This window comes from Sebastes umbrosus, chromosome 13 (genome assembly GCF_015220745.1).
Source record: "Sebastes umbrosus isolate fSebUmb1 chromosome 13, fSebUmb1.pri, whole genome shotgun sequence".
In the NCBI taxonomy this organism is placed as follows: Eukaryota; Metazoa; Chordata; class Actinopteri; order Perciformes; family Sebastidae; genus Sebastes; species Sebastes umbrosus.
Genome location: NC_051281.1, coordinates 13,432,189 through 13,450,959, shown reverse-complemented (window position 1 = coordinate 13,450,959; position 18,771 = coordinate 13,432,189). Strand labels below are relative to the sequence as shown.

At 39.9% G+C, this 18,771-nt stretch overlaps 1 protein-coding gene across 3 annotated transcripts; it reads left to right on the top strand.

The window, feature by feature from the left end:
* Positions 1 to 62: 62 nt before the first annotated feature.
* Positions 63 to 15,797, top strand: marchf4 (membrane associated ring-CH-type finger 4). Of its 3 annotated transcripts, none has more exons than XM_037789675.1 (5): positions 63 to 196; positions 3,148 to 3,639; positions 12,160 to 12,315; positions 12,986 to 13,178; positions 15,200 to 15,797. In XM_037789675.1, the coding sequence occupies exons 2-5, from the start codon at positions 3,190 to 3,192 to the stop codon at positions 15,619 to 15,621; spliced, it is 1,221 nt and encodes a 406-aa protein (XP_037645603.1). In that variant the 5' UTR covers positions 63 to 196; positions 3,148 to 3,189; the 3' UTR covers positions 15,622 to 15,797. The 3 variants fall into 3 exon arrangements, with proteins under 3 accessions (XP_037645603.1, XP_037645604.1, XP_037645601.1); XM_037789676.1 differs by lacking the exon at positions 63 to 196 and adding an exon at positions 2,085 to 2,597; XM_037789673.1 differs by lacking the exon at positions 63 to 196 and adding an exon at positions 2,086 to 2,597 and having other exon boundaries at positions 2,944 to 3,639.
* Positions 15,798 to 18,771: the final 2,974 nt, after the last annotated feature.

Sequence of the window (18,771 nt, the reverse complement as noted above, 5' to 3'; positions counted from 1 at the left end):
CTTGAAGTTGGCAAAATATGGTAAAGTTTGTATAAACGAAGAAGCAGGATGAAACATGTGAAGCTAGTTGTCAAAGTGCTAACTAGCTAGCTGGTTCAGTGTCTGCCGCGCAGGAAGTGACGTAGAAAAACAAGAAGACACGTGGAGGAGGCGGTTGCTTAGTGACGAAGAGAAATAGCAAAAAGAAGATAAACAGGTAAGCTATTTCATGTTATTTGCTTTAATTTCTACTTTGTTGTGTTGAGAAAATCCGTCTTTATGTAACCCGGGGAGGTATCTTTAATAAGTTAGCTTGAAAGCAAAAGTAAGCAAACTATTTCCCCTTTGAATCAATGTTTTTTACTTGTAAGTTAACTAATTGTGTATTTTTAAACTAGTTTTAATTAGCTAACTATCTAGCAGGTGTGTTAATTTCAATTATTCAATCAGGACAAACAGCTGCCCTGACTAGCCAGCCACTTTATTGCAAGCAAACTATTTCCCCTTTGAATCAATGGTTTTAATGAAGATAATTAATTTACAAACATCAAGACATTGTAATCTAAACTCAATACTCCTAACATACAAGTCACAATTGGATAGGAAAGATAACTTAAATTATAAAAAAAATAATATAATAACAAAAAATAAAAGAGGGTAGAAAATAATTAAAGGAATAAAAAAAAGAAATGCATAAATAAATAATAATAATAAGACTGCACTCTTCCATAGTAGCTCTAGGGGTCATCATCATATATGTTCAGTTCTTCATAAGCTCTGAGGAGACACTTAGCATGTTGTCCTTTCATTAGTCTTAAAGCACTGACATGATTGTCCACAAGGTTGCTTTTGAAAACGGAAAATAGCGGTTTCATTTTCCTCCATTTGGATGCATGGATGAAAAAAATTGCCAGCAGTATCATATTGTTCAATATCAAGTCACTCTTAATGTCCTTCAATTTAATACCAAACACAATATTTTCTCTTGTGAGAGGAGCAAGTAGTTGGATTTTGGTTGACAGCCAGTCCTGATGAATATATACAGTGGAAAAACAGATGATCAGTAGTTTCAATCTCAGTCTCACAAAAGTTGCAGTTATTGTAATCAACATTAAATCTCAGTCTTAGCAATTCATTGGATGGATAAATATTAGAATGTTTTTTACCTTTAGGTTAGCTAATTGTGTATTTTTACACTATGGTAGCTAGTTTTAATTAGCTACCATAGTGTAATCATATACTATACTCATTTTTAACAGTCTCTTCTGCACTATATTCACTTTTTTTAATAGTCCTGTATCACAGCTGTTACCCTGCACTATATTCACTTTTTAACAGTTTTCTTCATCTCCTTGTATTTTTATATCTGGTATATTTTTTTGTACTTTGTACTTTGCAATACTAACTTTTTTACTGCCTTTTTACTAACATGTTTTGCATTATGGAACAGAAATTATTGCTAAAAACAGTGCTTTACTGTTAATACAAAAGAAAACCTGTTAAATTACGCTCATAGGCCGTTTTTTAACTGAACTATAATGCATTCTTAAAAAACATCACTTTACTGCTGATCAACTGTCTAAAGTATCATCAGTAACAGTTTCATGCAGTATTTTTTAAATTCTGGGACCTGATCTGCTCATGTGAGGCTTGTACATTGTACATGATTGGAAAATCAGTGGTTAGCTTTACTGTTCTTCACTCACATGTTGTTATGGTTTGCGTTCTGTACTTGTAGCCAGCTATAGACAGACATTTTGGGAAAAGTGTCAACAAGTCTACTATAGCCTTTTTCCTAACAAGTGCCTTTAATTGTATTTAGTGTGACTATTCCTATGTCTGTAACCTGCTAAGTCTATTCATCTAGGCACAAAATAATGTTTATTAAAATGTATGTACAAAATACAACCTAAATAGTGCATTAAAACAAATCAGTAAGATAATGTAAAAGAAAGGTGAAAACAGCTATATAATGTATCTTTAAACAGTAAATAAACTGTCAAATACTGTGAAATTAATAAAAAAAAACTGTTCAAACTGTATTTTCCATTAACAGTTTAAAGCTGTAAATTTCAGCGACAGTATAATAATGTTAATTTTACAGTAACATAAAGGCAACCCTGCTGCCAGTTCTTTACTGTTATTTTACTGGGAAATTCTTAACAGTGTAGTAAACATGTCCTTCTTTGGAAGAAAAAAAAACATGAATGTGACCTTTAACTTAATATTTCCTTCTATAACGATAGGTTAAAAGTAGTAACCAACCATTTTTCCTATATGCATATATATTCCTATATGTCTCAGTTGTATGACTTGGCTGCTTGCATCACTGTGCGGTGGTGACGTGTGGCGTCTGGGAGCTGTCCCAGGAATCATGGTGCTGAAGCTGCAGCACCGATTCAGCAGCCAATGATCACGGGAGGATCCGGGGCTACGGATGCTTTCACCCAGAGCAGGACAGTCCGATAGTCGTGTTGGATTTTAACGGAGGGGATTTCAACATAATAAGCTTGGAAATGCGATAATTGGGGATGTAAGCTTCACGCAGACTTGTCAGCGACCTGCAGTCTGGCAGGAGAGAAAAAAAAACTGTGAGTCGTATAGCAATAGCTCGCCAGGTAAGACAAGATTTCGCTTCATGGCACGCCATCGATAGACTTGATTTGCTTTTGAAAAGACATCGACATATAATCTGAGCTCTGATGATTTAAAAATGTGTCTCCTGAATATGTAAAGAATGAGCGCTTGTTATGTCTGTGTCTGCATCAGTCCATTGTACCAAAAGGCAGATTTTGGTTTGTGCACTCTGTGAATCTGAATCTGGAGGGAGAAGCCTGTCTAGATAGTTTATGTTGTACAGAAGCAGGCAGAGACCATTAAGGCCATGAAATGACAGTGGACTCTTGAGCCTTATTACTTGAATGCATATTCCCATCAATCTAACATTTGGCTTTCCTCTTTTAGCTTGTTTCAATTTATTGAACTTAATGGCTTCAGACACTTGTTTGCATCGATGGGATTTATTTGCCTTTTGGATTTACATTCTCGTGGGAAGACAGTAAAAAAAGACTTTCGATTAGAATATATCACTAAAAGGCTGTTTTAAAACCCCACAACTGGAAAACGCACCCCCTGCACTATCCCATGCTGCATGCTGTTGTCTTCCAGCACCTTTGCATGGTGCTGTGAGTATCCGGATCCAGCCTCTAGATGCTGCGCAGCCAGGGCATGCTGAAGAGCCGCTGCTGCGTCCTGCTGGGTGACCTGAGGGTGCTCCTTCTCGGGCCACCTGCACCTCAGACACCGCTGCCTCCTCTGACCCCCATGAGCGTCCAAAGCCATGAAACAGGCGTCGCCGTTCCGGACAACAACAACACGTTGACGCGGAGCCACCAGCAGCAGCAGCAGCAGCAGCACGCAGGAGACCGGGTTGCACCACCACCTGCAGCAGCAGCAGCAGAGGAGGCTACCGGGCCACCGGACGGAGAGCGACCTGGCTGGGTGGATGCTGCAGAGCTGTCCTCGGCCCTGCGAGGCTGCAGCAGCTCCTCCGATGACTGCTCAAAGAGCAAGCTGGAGGAGAGGTACTCTCTCACCAGCTACTCGGAAAGTGGCTTCAGGACTCCCTTGTGCAGGATCTGCTTCCAAGGACCAGAATACGTGAGTCAAGATGTTTTTTACCCCATAAATGTTTGAATGTTAAAATAAGATGTTTATATCATGTAGAAAGTGATCCATGACATAATTACTACACACACCTTCTCTGTGAAATCTGTTATATTTAGTTGGAATTAGTTGCTCTCCAAGGAGCATACAGTTAATTTCCATTGTACAGCTGACAAGAAACAAGAATGAATATATGGATTGTCCTTACTCTGTATTCACCTTTTGCAAAAGTGCAATCTTTGCTACTATTGCACTGAGGCCATAAAATAAATATACACTTTTACACATAAATAACAATATTAGTCACCATGTCTATTTGGTCTAAAAAACAAATGCTCCTAAAATAAACAAGACTAGGTGACCATTTAGATCCAAAAATCAGATATTTATGTCATGTAGGAAGTGATCCATGAAATAATTACTACACACACCTTCTCTGTGAAATCTTAGTGAAATCTGTTAGTTGGAATTAGTTGCTCTCCAAGGAGCAAAACGTTATCTATAGACCAGACTAGGTGACCATTTAGATCCAAAAATCAGATATTTATGTCATGTAGTGGTCCATGAAATAATTACTACACACACCTTCTCTGTGAAGTCTTAGTGAAATCTGTTGTTACCCATAAATGTTTAAATGTTAAAATAAGATTCAAGATTCAAGAGTTTTATTTGCAAATATACAGTATATATGCTCCATGACCATGTTAAAAGAACTTGTAACTCTCATAAAATATTTAAAAAAATTAATAATTAATATATTTCAGACAATTACACAGTGGAAGGCAGCATATTGCATAGCATTACAGTCTATTCAGTTCAGGTGTACTGTGTGTCAATAATGGTATGGAGGTGAGGTGTGGGGTATTTGTGTCCTTATTGTAGCTGGGAAGAAGCTGTTGTGAAACCAGAGGTGCTCTGTGAGTGGAGATGCTCTCTGGCCTGTGGTGCCTCAGGTTGAGATGTTTATGTCATGTAGGAAGTGATCCATGACATAATTACTACACACACCTTCACTGCGAAATCTGTTATATTTAGTTGGAATTAGTTGCTCTCCAAGGAGCATAAAGTTAAGTATAGACCAGACTAGGTGACCATTTAGATCCAAAAATCACCCTTCCTGGCAGAGTCTCTGTTACCTATAGGGCTGTGTATTGGCAAGAATCTGGCGATACGATACGCATCATGATACAGGGGTAACAATTCTATATATTGCCATACTGTAAGCAAGGTGATATATTGCGATTTCTTTTATTTAATTTTAGGAAAGCTGTCATAGTATAAAGAACACACCATTATATACCATTTTAGAATAGGCAAAAATAAGACATTTATGCTGGGTTAATAAAAAACTGCATGATTTTTGCCCCAAACTGCATGTGATTATCATAAAGTGGGCATGTCTGTAAAGGGGAGACTTGTTGGTACACACAGAACCCATTTTCATTCACATATCTTGAGGTCAGATGCCAACGTACCCCTTTGAAAATCGCCATGCAAGTTTTTCCTTGCGAAACATTTTGCGTAACTTTGGAACGTTAGTTAGCCTCCTTCTTGACATGGTTGATACCAATGGATTCCTTAGGTTTTCTAGTTTTATATGATACCAGTAACTTCACTCTAGCTTTAAAACTGAGCCCGATACAACCATCGAAAGATCAGAGTTTTAAGAGGTTAATCAAAATCAATAGTGTTTTGGAGAATCAATACAGTATAGTGCAACATAATGTTACGATACTCATATGTATCGATATGTTCCTACACCCATAGTTAAATACAGGCTTTCTATTACATGGTGGTCAAGCTTTTTTTTCCAGTGAGAAAACCCTCTCCCAGTGTCTTATTAGGGCATTCACACAGTCTGAGAGTCCTCTGAGCAGGGATCCCACTGCATCCAGCACTCATCCTTTTGTTTTGCGTGGCTTAAAAAGACCGCTGTAGCAGTGGGAGGATAATGAAAGACCTTGTCCCCATGGCTGACAAGTGTGGAGAATACACAGAGATGCAGTAACAACGCCATTATAGCCAAACACTGTGAATTCACATCGAAGCATTACATGCATGAAAAAAGCAAATAATACCACTCACTCTGCTGCTCACATGCACCACCTGGAAACAGCTTAAAAAAAAAAAAAAGAAGAAGAATGTGCACAGAACAGGAGGGAAGAGCCTTCACACTGCGTGCCTCCGTCTTTGCGGCCATATTGATGATAATGTCACACTACATCAATCAGTAGGGGAAAAATCTGAAAGAAGAGGGCTAAGGTGTGTCGCAATAAATAATATTAAATTATATCAGAGAAGCAAGCACTTAGCAATTTGCAGACACATTAGTTACACTGTTTGACAGAGCCTTTGAGACCACATTGACGAATATGTCACACCTCACCAATTGGTAATGGAGGTAGGGAGATTACAAAAAGTGTTAAGCAAGATAACTGAGGTGTAGAACATAAGTTTTTTATCCATCAGTCTGTAGTCGTGGTTGCTTTTTATTTGTCCAAGCAGCAGATTTACTGTATCATTTCATGGTCATTGCGCTGTGTATATAATCTCTTTATGTTTCATCAACTAATTACCCCAACAGCAATTCTGTGCATCATTCCACCTCTGAGCACAGACTTTGTAATTATTACTGACATAGGGTCTAGTTGTGGGATTGGAAGACAACGCCTCATCTTTGTTTTTTTTAAAAAAACTCCAGATAGTCAGCACACTCTGCAGTGCATACAAAGTACCGCCTTCGAAATTTGCAGTGTTTCCCATGGCCTCCTCCAACTCATCCCATCGACGCTTCCTCGAGACATTGCAGCTAGTCAATAGCACTTGATTTCATGCCGTCTTATCATTATGCAAGTTCTTATCTATCACCGGCCTTCCTTTTCCTGTCAGCTCTGCTGTTGGTTTGGGTGAAGTCCAGATATGGATCTGCTGAGGTGTAAATGGGGTACAAGGAGAATGAGGCTCCATTTGAAAAGAGATGAGTTGACTGTCCGTGTGTCACTGTGTGATAGAGGCAGTGGGCACATTAGTTATCCTCTGTTCTCCCGTAGCCTCCAGGATGTCACATACACCGAGGCAGCCAGTATCTGATCTGACAATCCACCTCAAAAACACTTCCATCCCCAAGGCTGAGATACTCAAGACGGAGTAAAGAAGGGAGCGAGAGACATTGCTCTCCTCAAGCATCCCACTAGAGAAGGGCCTTGAGTGTCTGACACAGGCAACCATTGAAAAATGATTGTACTCTGATTTAATATGACACCAAGCGATGTAATAAGTCTGTGTAATCGAATTTCTGTCAGTGTTTTTGGTGCCATTTTCTTTGAGGTGCCCTTTCTGATTCACAACCAAAGTCCTGTTGTTTTTTAGGATAGGTTTGCATCTTTCTTTCCAAATCTGTCTTAATACAATATGTGATATGATATTGCATGCCCATTGAAAGTTATTGGTCACTGTAATCATTCCTCTTCGCCCATACTGGCCATGAAGCTATCCCTTCAGCAGGCAAGCAAAATCAAGTCATCTTCCAAAGTCTTTTTAGTACGGTATTCCCTCTTTATGTTACTACTACTTCACAACAATTCACCAAGGAAACACTGTACGAGGAAACACAAATAGGGAATTTGTTACAACATTTTTCGCCATACTATACTATGACTTTTTATGAAATACCATACTGTGACTTTTTATGACATACTATACTATGACTTTTATGAAATACCATACTGTGACTTTTTATGACATACTATACTATGACTTTTTTTCATGACTTTTTTAAGGCATTCTATGACTTTTTATGCCATTTTTCGACATACTATACTATTAATTTTTATTTGGATAATACCCACTTGATAGCACCAAACAAAAATTCTGTGTTTTGTCTCCCATCACCTACATTATATTCACACAATGAGTGGATATCTTCAGGGTGAAGGAATGATTCCAGAGACCAATAACTCTTTCAGTGACATGAGTTTTCTTTTAAGAAACCTTGACCAAATACTTTAAGCTAGACTACTTCTGTTGGAGTTAAATTACATTCCCAGACACAAACAATGTAATAAACAGCTGAGTCAATGTCACAAATGCATGAATCTTTTACCTCAATACCCCAGGTTATTCATGTATTCTTTTATATACAGCTAACCTGAGACATATTCAATCCATTATCGGTTCTATTCAGCTAAAGGTCAGCGAGAACCTTTACAGGGGGCTCTGGTTTGCTTGTATGGAGTGTTTACTTCATTCAAGATTGTGCTTTCAGACTTGACCTGACCTCGTCCTTCAAAGCATAAGCAATTTCTCTGCTATATCTTCAGATCATAGAGATTTTTCGGAAATGGTCATGTAGTGCACAAACTTATAAAAAGTAATATACAAAGAATGAAAAGTAATGGGATATATCTGCGTGTGAGGGATCCTTTTCCTGAAATGTCATGCACTATTACATTGAAGTGCCCTTTGGGGCCGATGCTTCTACTGTCCTGTCCTCACTTCAGCTGCATGTTGAGAATATGTGAGTCCCTGCTGCTTAGAAAAAATGTTGGCTTTCCCTCCTAAATCATAACGCAGATGATGCACTCACACAGCTTGTTTTTCTGAGACACAATGAGAAGCCTTGAGGGGTCAAGTTAGCATCATTCTTTCTATATAGTCCCACGGTGCCGAGGCATTACGCTCTCTGTACTCCATCATATGTACATAAGACGGTTCCTCTGCCATTTGTTTGGCAATGGGTCTAGGCAGGCACTGTGAATTCATAAACTTAAAGGGATAGTTCGGGTGTTTTGAAGTGGGGTTGTATGAGGTACTTATCCATAGTCAGTGAGTGTATTACCTACAGTAGACGATGGTCAGCAAGTCTCCAACTTGGAGAAGCAGACAGGAGTTACAGCACGGAAGCAAAGCAATGTACGGCTATGGACGGGGCCGGCAGCAAAACGTATTTTAGCCACCTAAAAGAAAGGCCCATCAAAAAAAAACGTTTAAGTGTGTGCTATATTTAGAATATTTTCACTGCTTTACCTTGCCGTCAGACAGCCCTTTCCGGCGGGGAACGGAAGCCGTTGTATCCATCTATGTTCTCACCAAAGCCACCAGACTCCATTGAAAAAAACCTGTAATTTTACGTTGCAGAAATTGTGGGTTGCTGGTCTACCGCTGCCTTGGTTGGTTAGCTTGTGTGTGTGTTATTGTGTGACTTTGGTTATTTCGGTTTCACAAAAGTCACACAATAGCACAAACGTACAAACCGACTGTTACTTTTAAAGAGCCATTAGCTGTCACTGTAGGCTTAATGATTCCTGTAAAATAAGCAATGAGTGACCAGTCATTACAGGTAAATAAATGTGAAATAATATGACCTTTAATTTAATCTTTCAGTTATTCTTTTCCCTCTGACTTGTTGAATATGGTTAAAGCTTTTCAAATGCCTGCAGTATTGCAGGTACTTATTAAAGGTCAAGCTTGTGGCCTGAATGTCATTTGGAGCTAGTTTATTATACCACAATTTCCCTTCGCCTAGAGTTAATAGAGTTCACTTGCATCGATTCCAGACCCTTAAGAAATGTAAATAGCCATCTCTAATTTAGTTTCATGTCATTATATACATTGGGAGTGGATCCAATTTTATAATGAGAAAATTAGGTGCACTAAGATGTTTTTAGGATCATGCAGCACGGAGAAATGGAATAACACGGCCAAAGCTATCAGACCTATCATCTTTTTAATACATTGTTCTATTGTGTTTTTTTTTTTTGAATGATCATTGCTGTTTGATCAACAAAAGGACATTTAGTTATCACTTTCTGTATGTGTGGGCTGTAATGCCACATTTGTTATCAGTCTCTCTTGCTCTCTCTCCAGCCTCAGTTGTGCCGGAGTGATCTAGGTTTCAGCTCTTGGCTGCAATCAGGCCAGTCACAGTGAGCGGTCTGAGTCCCACTGGACACGGCAGAAGTGTTCTGGTGCTCCTGCCAATACACTCCCACCCTGGCCATCTGTAGATGGGCCTTTTCTCCTCTAACTCCCTGCTTTTCCCTCCCTTCTCCTCGACCAGGGTGCTGCTCCGTCTGTCAGAGATGTCAGCACAACGATGCAGAGGAGAAATAATTTGGAAACTCACTGCGTTTTGCATTTCTTCCCACCGTCTTTATGCCATGTTCATGGCAGACGGGGACAGGGGGTATTTAATATTGAATTAACAATACCTTGGCTTAGGAATTGAATGCCTCAGCTTAGAAAGGTGGACAGCTTTCTTGCAGCAGAGAGGGTTGGCTAATTTATTTTTTCATTCACTATACAGGCTTTTTGTTCAGTCCCATTAAGATTAAAACATCTATACAAGAAGGTCCTGCTTTGAATTTTATAGATCCAAGTATCTTTAACTGCAGGTCAGGGTGGCAGGCCTACATCTTTTGGGTTATCATCTATATCCAATATGACAAGGCTAGTAATGTATTTTAATGAGCTTGGGGCCCAGGGTGAGAGATTATAAATCTCTCAATTGTTCCTCGGGCTGAATACGACATAAGAATAATGGCTGGTTAGACTGAGCACATATTGCTGCTAAGTGAAAACCTCATGATGCCAAATTTACTGAATTTCTAATTATCACTTTAGCTGATGGGTTTCAGAGTGCAGAATGGTTTATTTGAAAACCTGTCAAGCCCCACCGGAGAAGCTGAAAAAACATGTTGGTCAAGTTAAAGATAAGGGTGCTAAATCTCTTTCACCTGACAGCGGTGAAATGCTCCTTTTCAGTAACGCTTTGCTAAATATTCACATGGTTCAAGAGTTCACAAGTCTAGCGCTGAGCACCTCTTTAGGAGTAAATTGATGGTATTGCCCTGCTCAAATGCTTCTAAAACAGATCTTTACTCCAACTTCTGAGGTGCTGAAGTGAAGGTCTGGTTTTCTTTCAGATACTTAAACTATCTCTTTAAGATCGTGTCTACTGCAAGAGGTTAACCGCACTATACAAGAATAGTACATCTGCCTTTCAGTGAAATCAGTCATATGTAGTCACCAGGCTGACGTAGGGGACTTGAAATTATACTAACATCCTGACTGACTGACTGACTGACTGGGCTCAGTCATTTCAAGATGACCAGTATGACAAGTAACCATATCTTTTCACATTAACTATACCAAATGAATACTAGATAAATGCAGGACAGCCAGACACAAGATTATATATTTTCCCTTTAAGAAAGATCAGGTCCAGACAGAGAAGGAAGGCACTGAGAGCAGAAAGTGAAGGAAGGAAGAGTAAAGGAGAAAATTAAGTGTGTGTTTTTCTATATTTCTTCTGAAGTTCCCATATTTACAACTACAAAGGAATATGTATATGTGACAGCTGCAGTAACAGTGTACATTTAGGGCAGTATTTTGCAGCTTTGTTGGGCTTTGCTCTTTGATAAAAGCCTCAGTGACTAATCCTCTACCTTTCAACTGTACTAGTAATCAAGCATTTTGCCTGTCAACTTTGTGTGAGGCAAAGCTCTTTCATTTCACACCTGAACTGGTGTTCCGCTATAATATAACTGCGCAGTGCTGTGTACTCTCTCTCTTTCTCTCTGTGTGTGTGTGTGTGTGTGCATGCTTGCCTGACTGCATGCAAAGCTCTCAGAAAATCAATAAGCCAGCACAAAGAACTGAAAAGAAATATAAATGTATGTATAGTGTAACCTGCAGTACACTGCATGTTAAAGGGTTCTCTGTGGGGAGTAAATACGATGAGAAAACAAAGGATTATCAGCCGGTCAATGATTGTTACAGGGAGATATTTCTTATGAATCACAAAGCACTACTCAGGCCGCTCTTAAGGTCGAGTCCAGTATTATGAGGCAGAAAAGTTTAGCAATTTTCTTCTTGTTGTTGTGTGCGGCAGTTCGTTGCGTTCAGTATGCTTCTACTGAACAAGATTTGGTCAAAGCCGAGTATATGGCTGGACCGTGTATGGTCAGTCTGTGAATTTGTGGCTAAATTGTTATACAAATAGTCAATGGTCTATAATGTTAAATCCAGCGGTACATGTCCACCAGGTCCGGCGAGGACACTAGGGGACGCGCTGCTCCACTCAACTGGTCGTTCAAGCGGTGATGTACTCTATCATTGAATGCACCTGATTGCTCCCTGGTATTCTGCTTGCTGTTTCAAACAGGAAACAACACGGTGGCCTGCTCGTAAACTTTCTGTTATTCCATCTAAACCATCCACCAAAATCTACTTCTGAAAACATTTTAAGCGAGAAATAGGCTATGCCACGGCTGAATCTCGCCTTTTCATTTTGAAAGAGCAATAGCCAATGACCAATAATAGCCAATAACCCAGTATCAGTGCAAGACTTCATTTACATCACATCACTGCACAGGTAGCGAGATTCATGTTCCTTCAGCAGCAGCACAGATTGTCTGAACAAGATATCCACTGAAAGTAAAAATAGGATTGCATTTAAATGAACTGAATTATGAAAAACTCTTGTCCTGGTTATTGATGAACTCTCTCCCACAGGGTGAGCTCCTGAGCCCGTGTCGGTGCAATGGGTCAGTACGCTGCACCCACCATCCCTGCCTCATCAAATGGATCAGCGAGAGAGGTTCCTGGGCCTGTGAGCTCTGCTACTACAAATATCAGGTCATTGCCATCAGCACCAAGAACCCACTGCAGGTGAGCTGTAGGTGTAAAGGGCAGCGCTGTAGACATTTAACAGGAAAAGAGCTGGATGAGAAGCCAAGATTTTATCACTGTGTGTGAAAATATTTATGAGTTGGCGATCATGACCACAATATTGTAGGTTCTTGGAAAAAGGAGGTTTTGGCAAGTTAGCAGTCAGATGAAAAACTCAAAACACTGAGTACTAAAATTTCTGTTTTGCCCTGACGTTTTGCCATGTCATTAGGAGAATTGTCGGGGATTATGGGCATACGGGTAGATAGCTCACGGCCCTTCTCCTCTGGGACTCATTTGGATGCATTTTTTGTTTTCATATCAAAATTTATGTGGGACAAAACACCATTTTCAGGAATTAAGCTGTCTTGACTGCAGCTGTAGTTATACTCCGATCATAAACCGAGAAATTCAAATAAAAATGAAAGCAGTCTCTCAGTTTTAGACTTTAATGATATGATAGGGGCGTTTGTGAGTGGACATAGAAATGCTTAACAAAATGACAGATATAAATAATTCAAATGTTTTGCATATATACCTGCCTGCCGTCTCGCTCCCCATGGCAGCATTCCCTTTTAGAGGAAAAGTTTTCTGATTATCAGCCAGGTTAAGTTATAATGTGAATGTATGTAATACAAAGAGCTGTACTGTGGTGTGTGTCTTCCTGCAGTGGCAGGCCATCTCCTTGACAGTGATAGAGAAAGTGCAGATAGCAGCCGCCATCTTGGGCTCCCTGTTCCTGATGGCCAGTATCTCCTGGCTGGTGTGGTCGTCTTTCAGCCCGTCAGCCCGCTGGCAGCGACAAGATCTGCTTTTCCAGATCTGCTACGGCATGTACGGCTTCATGGATATTGTCTGCATCGGTGAGGATCTACATTTCACATTGGTTTATTACTTGTTTAATATTATTGAATCCTCATAATTCCTCTTGGAATTGATGTTTGCATTTCAAGACTGAGAATGATATTTAGTGTGTCCAGTCTGGTACATTATGTATTCAGCAGGCAAAGCAAACATAACGTCAAAGGTTTTCAGTAGAGTCTATAATTATTCCCGCCGGCTGTGGCGTGAACAGTTTACACTATTGACAATCAATATTACTTCATATCAATATCAATATGTGGAGTCTTTCCATGTTACTCTGGCTTATATTTGTATTGCACACATGGTTGCTTGGCCACTTTTATTAATATGTTTGTACTATTTGCTATATTACACTTAGTATATTAAAGTGCTCAGTCAAAGCTTATTTGATTAATTAAACATAAATTAAACTTTTGAACATTAAACATTCAGTTTTTGCAGCAACTGGAGTGGTTTACATGGTATATATTAAAATATGTTTCACTCTATTATAAAAACTGCAACGCCAAATTCAGGCAATCTTTGACGACCATCGTGCGCTGATATCATACAACAGAAAAAAAGGTGCATCGAAGAACTTTTAACCGTCTTCTGGATTTGGATGAGTGTCCAAATACAAACTTGTAACATCCCCTTTAAAGGACCAATATGTAACATATTTACTGTAATAAATCATAAAATGACCATTACATGTCCTCAGAGATTAAGGAAACATGCTATACTGGCTATACAGGCTTCTCTGACAACAATGCTACAGCCAGTATGTTCTCCTTTGAAATCTCCATTCTGGTCCAGAATGTCTGTTTTTGTTTCGGCCGGTATGATTCCGTCCACTCCCCATTTCAACACCCCGTAGCCACATATAAAAACAAATTGGCACGCAAACAGCCTTCTGCAGCCATAGAAGCAAGCTAACAAAACTGCTATCAGTCACACCGGAGGAGCGGACAGACAACAGCTCCGATGTTTTGAATTTGGACTGCAGTACCCATTTTAAACGCTAGCTGTCAGTGCCACATATTGCTCCTTTAAGCCTGCTGTCATTCTCGTGATATGTTTTTCCTGTTATGGTGAACGCACTCCCGTACTACTCTGCCTCTGATTGGCTTACCCTTACTCGTGATTTAGCGTCTCCCTCCGGAGCTCTTTTGGATCACTGTGTGATGGCATTTCACATTAAGAAAACTCTAACTGCCACTGCAGTAGACAGCAGGATAAGAGGAAGAGGAGATTGATTGTCTCCGGTTTGGTGGCGAGGATTGACTGTGAAGTCATTAACTCTGCACTTTACAGAGATTAACTTGTCACCTGGCAGACACAAAGACCTGACTTTCACATATCCACAAAGTGGAGTGGGAGAGAAGCAGAGCTGAAGAAGAGAGACAGGATTGTATCTATAAACTCTGTAAATATAGAAGAGGTTGGGAGTTATTAAGTGTCCAATTTTAGCAGACTGCTGCGGCAGAGAGCGGTATTTAACTTCTTACATCAGAGGGTAATATTGTACCATAACTGTAATAAAAGACATTATAGTTTTATGATGATGGTACAAAACATCCCATTCATACAGTATTTCCCTCTACATGACTTTAAAATGAGAAAAAAAAATGCAGTAAAATCCAACCATCTCTTGTTACTGATTGATTTCAATTTTCCAGATACTGAGTTCAATGAGCATGAATCAATAAGCAATTTTAAACCTTGATAAGATGTTATCGAACAACCCCAGAGAACAGATGCATCATTTTTGCTAACTTAAATCCAAAAGTGGTGAGTACTGCTGTGTCGTAAATTGTGCCATGTCTACAATTTTTCTAAGAAATAAATATCATATCTCAGGCAGGGTAGTGGTGAGATTCTTTAAAGATGAGTTGTTTTGTTCCGCTATTCCCACAGCTAATACTTCCTGCAGGCTTTAACACAGTGAGTGTACCACTGCAGAGATATATATCACTGTGCGGTGTCATTAAGACTGCTGCCCGACAGTGACATTGTCTAATTGATGCTCTGATCTCCACAGCACTAATCGTCCACGAGGGACCTTCTGTGTTTCGTATCTTCCACCGCTGGCAGGCCGTGAACCAGCAGTGGAAGGTACTGAATTATAGTAAGTCTATGGACTGCGATGACCTGAAGAACAACACCGTGGAAAGGACTCTGTCTCAGCCCAGCCCAGGTTATCAGACTGGGGTAGGAGTGTCCACCTCCACTTCGTCGCTGATGGTGGTAGCCTCCACAGCCGATGGCTCCACTTCTACGACCTCGGTGACGGCCGCAGGAGGACTGGGAACACAAGTGGACCCCAACAGCGGCAGCGCAGTGCCGGACCAACACTGTCCCTACAACATCCTCCACCTCCTCAGCCACCTCAGGCAGCCGGAGGCCCGCAGCCAACCCAGCAATAGCACACGAGAGCTGGTCATGAGAGTCACCACAGTCTGAGACAGTTGAGGCCTTATCTCACATGGAGGTAAAACATTTATGAACCAGCTGACAGTTGAAAAAAAAAGTCATATCTTAACTGCACTGGATTAATACCATGTTCTTGTTTGTTTCAAATGCTTCTCTGATGTCCTTACATGGATTGAATAAAAGTCAAAGTTGTTTGATTTGCAGAATTGGTTGGAAAATTGTTATTTTAGATATTTGGCGTAAAGAATATTTGCTAACATGTGCATGGATGTTCATTCCTGATATGTGGTGAAGAGAATCTAAGCTCAAGGGTCCCCTTACTATTGATTGAGAGCTTTCAATCGCATCTCAGGTGACACCTCAGCCAGCTCTGTGTTGAAATCTCCAGCTTAGATTATCTTCACTAAAACATTTTTACCTGAAAATCTGTCTGTATTTAATATCAATAATCTGAAAATAATGGTAGAAAGAACTTTCTCTAATTTCATTTTTACAATAGAAAACCTTCAAAGAAATGTTAATTAGTGAGAATAAGGAGAAAAATTTAGCATTTTTCATTTAAAGGAACGGTGTGTAGCATTTCGGGGGATCTATTAGTAGAAATGGAATATAATATTAATAAGAATGTTTTCTTTAGTGTATAATCACCTGAAACTAAGAATTGTTGTGTTTTCGTTAGCTTAGAATGAGCCCTTCATATCTGCATAGTCCTCCTCACGGAGTCCGACATGTTGCTCCGCCATGTTTCTACAGTAGCCCAGAACAGAGAAACCAAACACTGGCTCTTGAGAGAGCCTTTCACCGTAGTTCTCCTACACACTTGGCACACAAAATTGCATAATTTTAGGTTAAAACCTTCAAATTTATAGCGTCTCTTTGCCTGTGATGTTTGTGGGTTTTTAATTGAAAAGATCTTCTTGTGTTGCCGCTGTGCACACAGGACTACTTGGCTCAGTAACCTAACTTTGTGTTGATGTATTGTCTTATAATGATGACTTTCATGTTCTGTTTGCTGATTATTAGGGCACTTTATTTTATATTTGTCGCTGTCCATTGATGATTCTGAATTAAAGTCGCCGTGGCATACTGTGAAGAGATGGGACGGCCTCCAAAACGTCCGTAGCCCCGGGGCCTCAAGTAATATGAAAGCAACCATGTAAATGACAGGCAAGATATGGAGCAGTAAACAGACAACCTGAACTAATTTTTAAAAGTTATTTTACCCTGCTAAATCAATGCCGGTTTGATGCACTGTTTTCTACTTTGTCTTCGATGTGCACTTTTTTTGTTCCGACATTTTCTTCCCAGCCTCCATTATGTGATTTTGTTGAGTTTTGAGAAATGCATTTGCTCTTTTCGGAGCACATTTTTGTGTCACCTCTCAAAATGGTGCCTTTTTACAGTGTACCATCCATCCGTACAACAATGGGGGAGAAAACTCCACTAAAAGGACAGTCATTAGCTAGTTTGCTTAACTGCTTCTGCCGGTATCTCCACGCGTGAAAACGTTGTTTCTGCTCCAAAGCAGTGGTGTCACTTGCAGTCCATTAGACCCATATTCATGTTCACATTTGGCTCACAAAGCCGGTGATTTCCTCATCTCTTGGCTCCCAGATTCAGATATGCTCTTTGATATTTCTCCACAGCTCTTGTTTCATGACCATTAAAGATCAGTTTCATCCCAGGGGATACTAGATCTCTAAAGCATGTTGTAGGAGGGAAGAGACACACACAACATGCTCATAGCAGGGCGGAGATGGGGGGAGGTTGGGGGTTATTGCTGTTAACCATTTTTTCCTCACAACTTCAACAGACTGACACTGATGCTGTGCAGGGATAGACACTGTTCATTACTCTACAGCCTCTCATTTAGATGCAGTCTCATACAAAAATGCTAATATTATCCATTACAAACAAAAAGCCCAAAGCTGATCATAGTGTGAAACATTTTTCAGGGGCTCTGCCTCAGATGCCTTTGAGCCTTTTCCAACATGCATTACATTAAAACACATCATAAGCTTAAAAATACATCTGATATGAGTGAGGAGCTTAATGTCATGCAATTTATTTTTATTCCTGTAGTCTTTCGTTCAATGCAGTAGTACACCGTAACCTCGTCTTGTCAATATAACACTTAACTTGAGAATTTTAGTGCTGTCTTGAAGGAAAACGGCATAATCATGAGGTGTATTACCTGCTTTCTGTTTAGCCTTTCCCTCCTAATGAATCTCCGTGTTACCTGGTGGATTTGCTTTTTTCTCTGCTGCTCCTCATCATAATCAAATGCCAGGAGTACAGTATCTGCAGAGAATCAGGTAGCGCCGTGATTTTCTGCTGAATTATTTAAGCCATGAAGTGCTGATATCAATGGGTGGGAGCTGCTGTATAGAACCAGCTTGCAAAGAGCTGAGGAGGTTGCAGAGAGTTCACCGTGAATCTGCTTGCCTCAGATCTCTTCACACCTTGTCTCTTTAAACTCACACGTAGCTTTGATAAAACTCACAAAACAACCAAATGCACAGGGATTTATTACCTGGATGTTCTCTTTCAGGGTTAACATGGTGTTTGCTGTTTTAATATTTAACTGCGCTCATTTGCATATGTTGAGATCATATCTGTTTCATGCTTTGGAAATAACATGTTGGAGCACGGAGTGTGAAGACGCACTTTTAAAGCTGTATTTTCAATTTAAAGTTATCTCTTTTTATTACACGGCTTTGTTGAATACTCGATTCTTATTGGTCAATCACGGAGTTCTACGGTCTGTTATTTCTTTATAGCAGACCGTCGCTATGTATAACAGACCGTTGCTATGGGCGCAGTTCTAATGTCAGACTCTGGAGGACCGTTTTTGTGTCAAATTATTGATTTCTTAAGTAAGTAGCCGTGTAATAAGTGGGATAGTGTACAGCTGGCCGGTAATTTTTGTGAAATATACCCCTTTAGGGCAAAGCAAGACTGTCAGTCGGGGTTTATTTCACAACAATGACCGGCTCTCAGTACATTATCCCTTACTTAAACAATACACCTTCAAGGTGTGCTTTACATTTCATATAGTTTCCATGTTTCATTTAATCACTTGATAACCTCAACACTATTCTCCCATCAGAAAATAATATTTTTATTAGGGCTGTCAACGCGATAATAACACGTTAACGCAAATTCGTTTTAATGGCACTA

Bases quoted from the DNA above. Each gene is read 5' to 3' on its own strand.
- marchf4 (XM_037789675.1), top strand. From the start codon at position 3,190: ATGCTGCGCAGCCAGGGCATGCTGAAGAGCCGCTGCTGCGTCCTGCTG. The intron at 12,316-12,985 runs GTGAGCTGTAGG...GTCTTCCTGCAG, and splicing joins GCACCAAGAACCCACTGCAG to TGGCAGGCCATCTCCTTGAC. The intron at 13,179-15,199 runs GTGAGGATCTAC...TGATCTCCACAG, and splicing joins CATGGATATTGTCTGCATCG to CACTAATCGTCCACGAGGGA.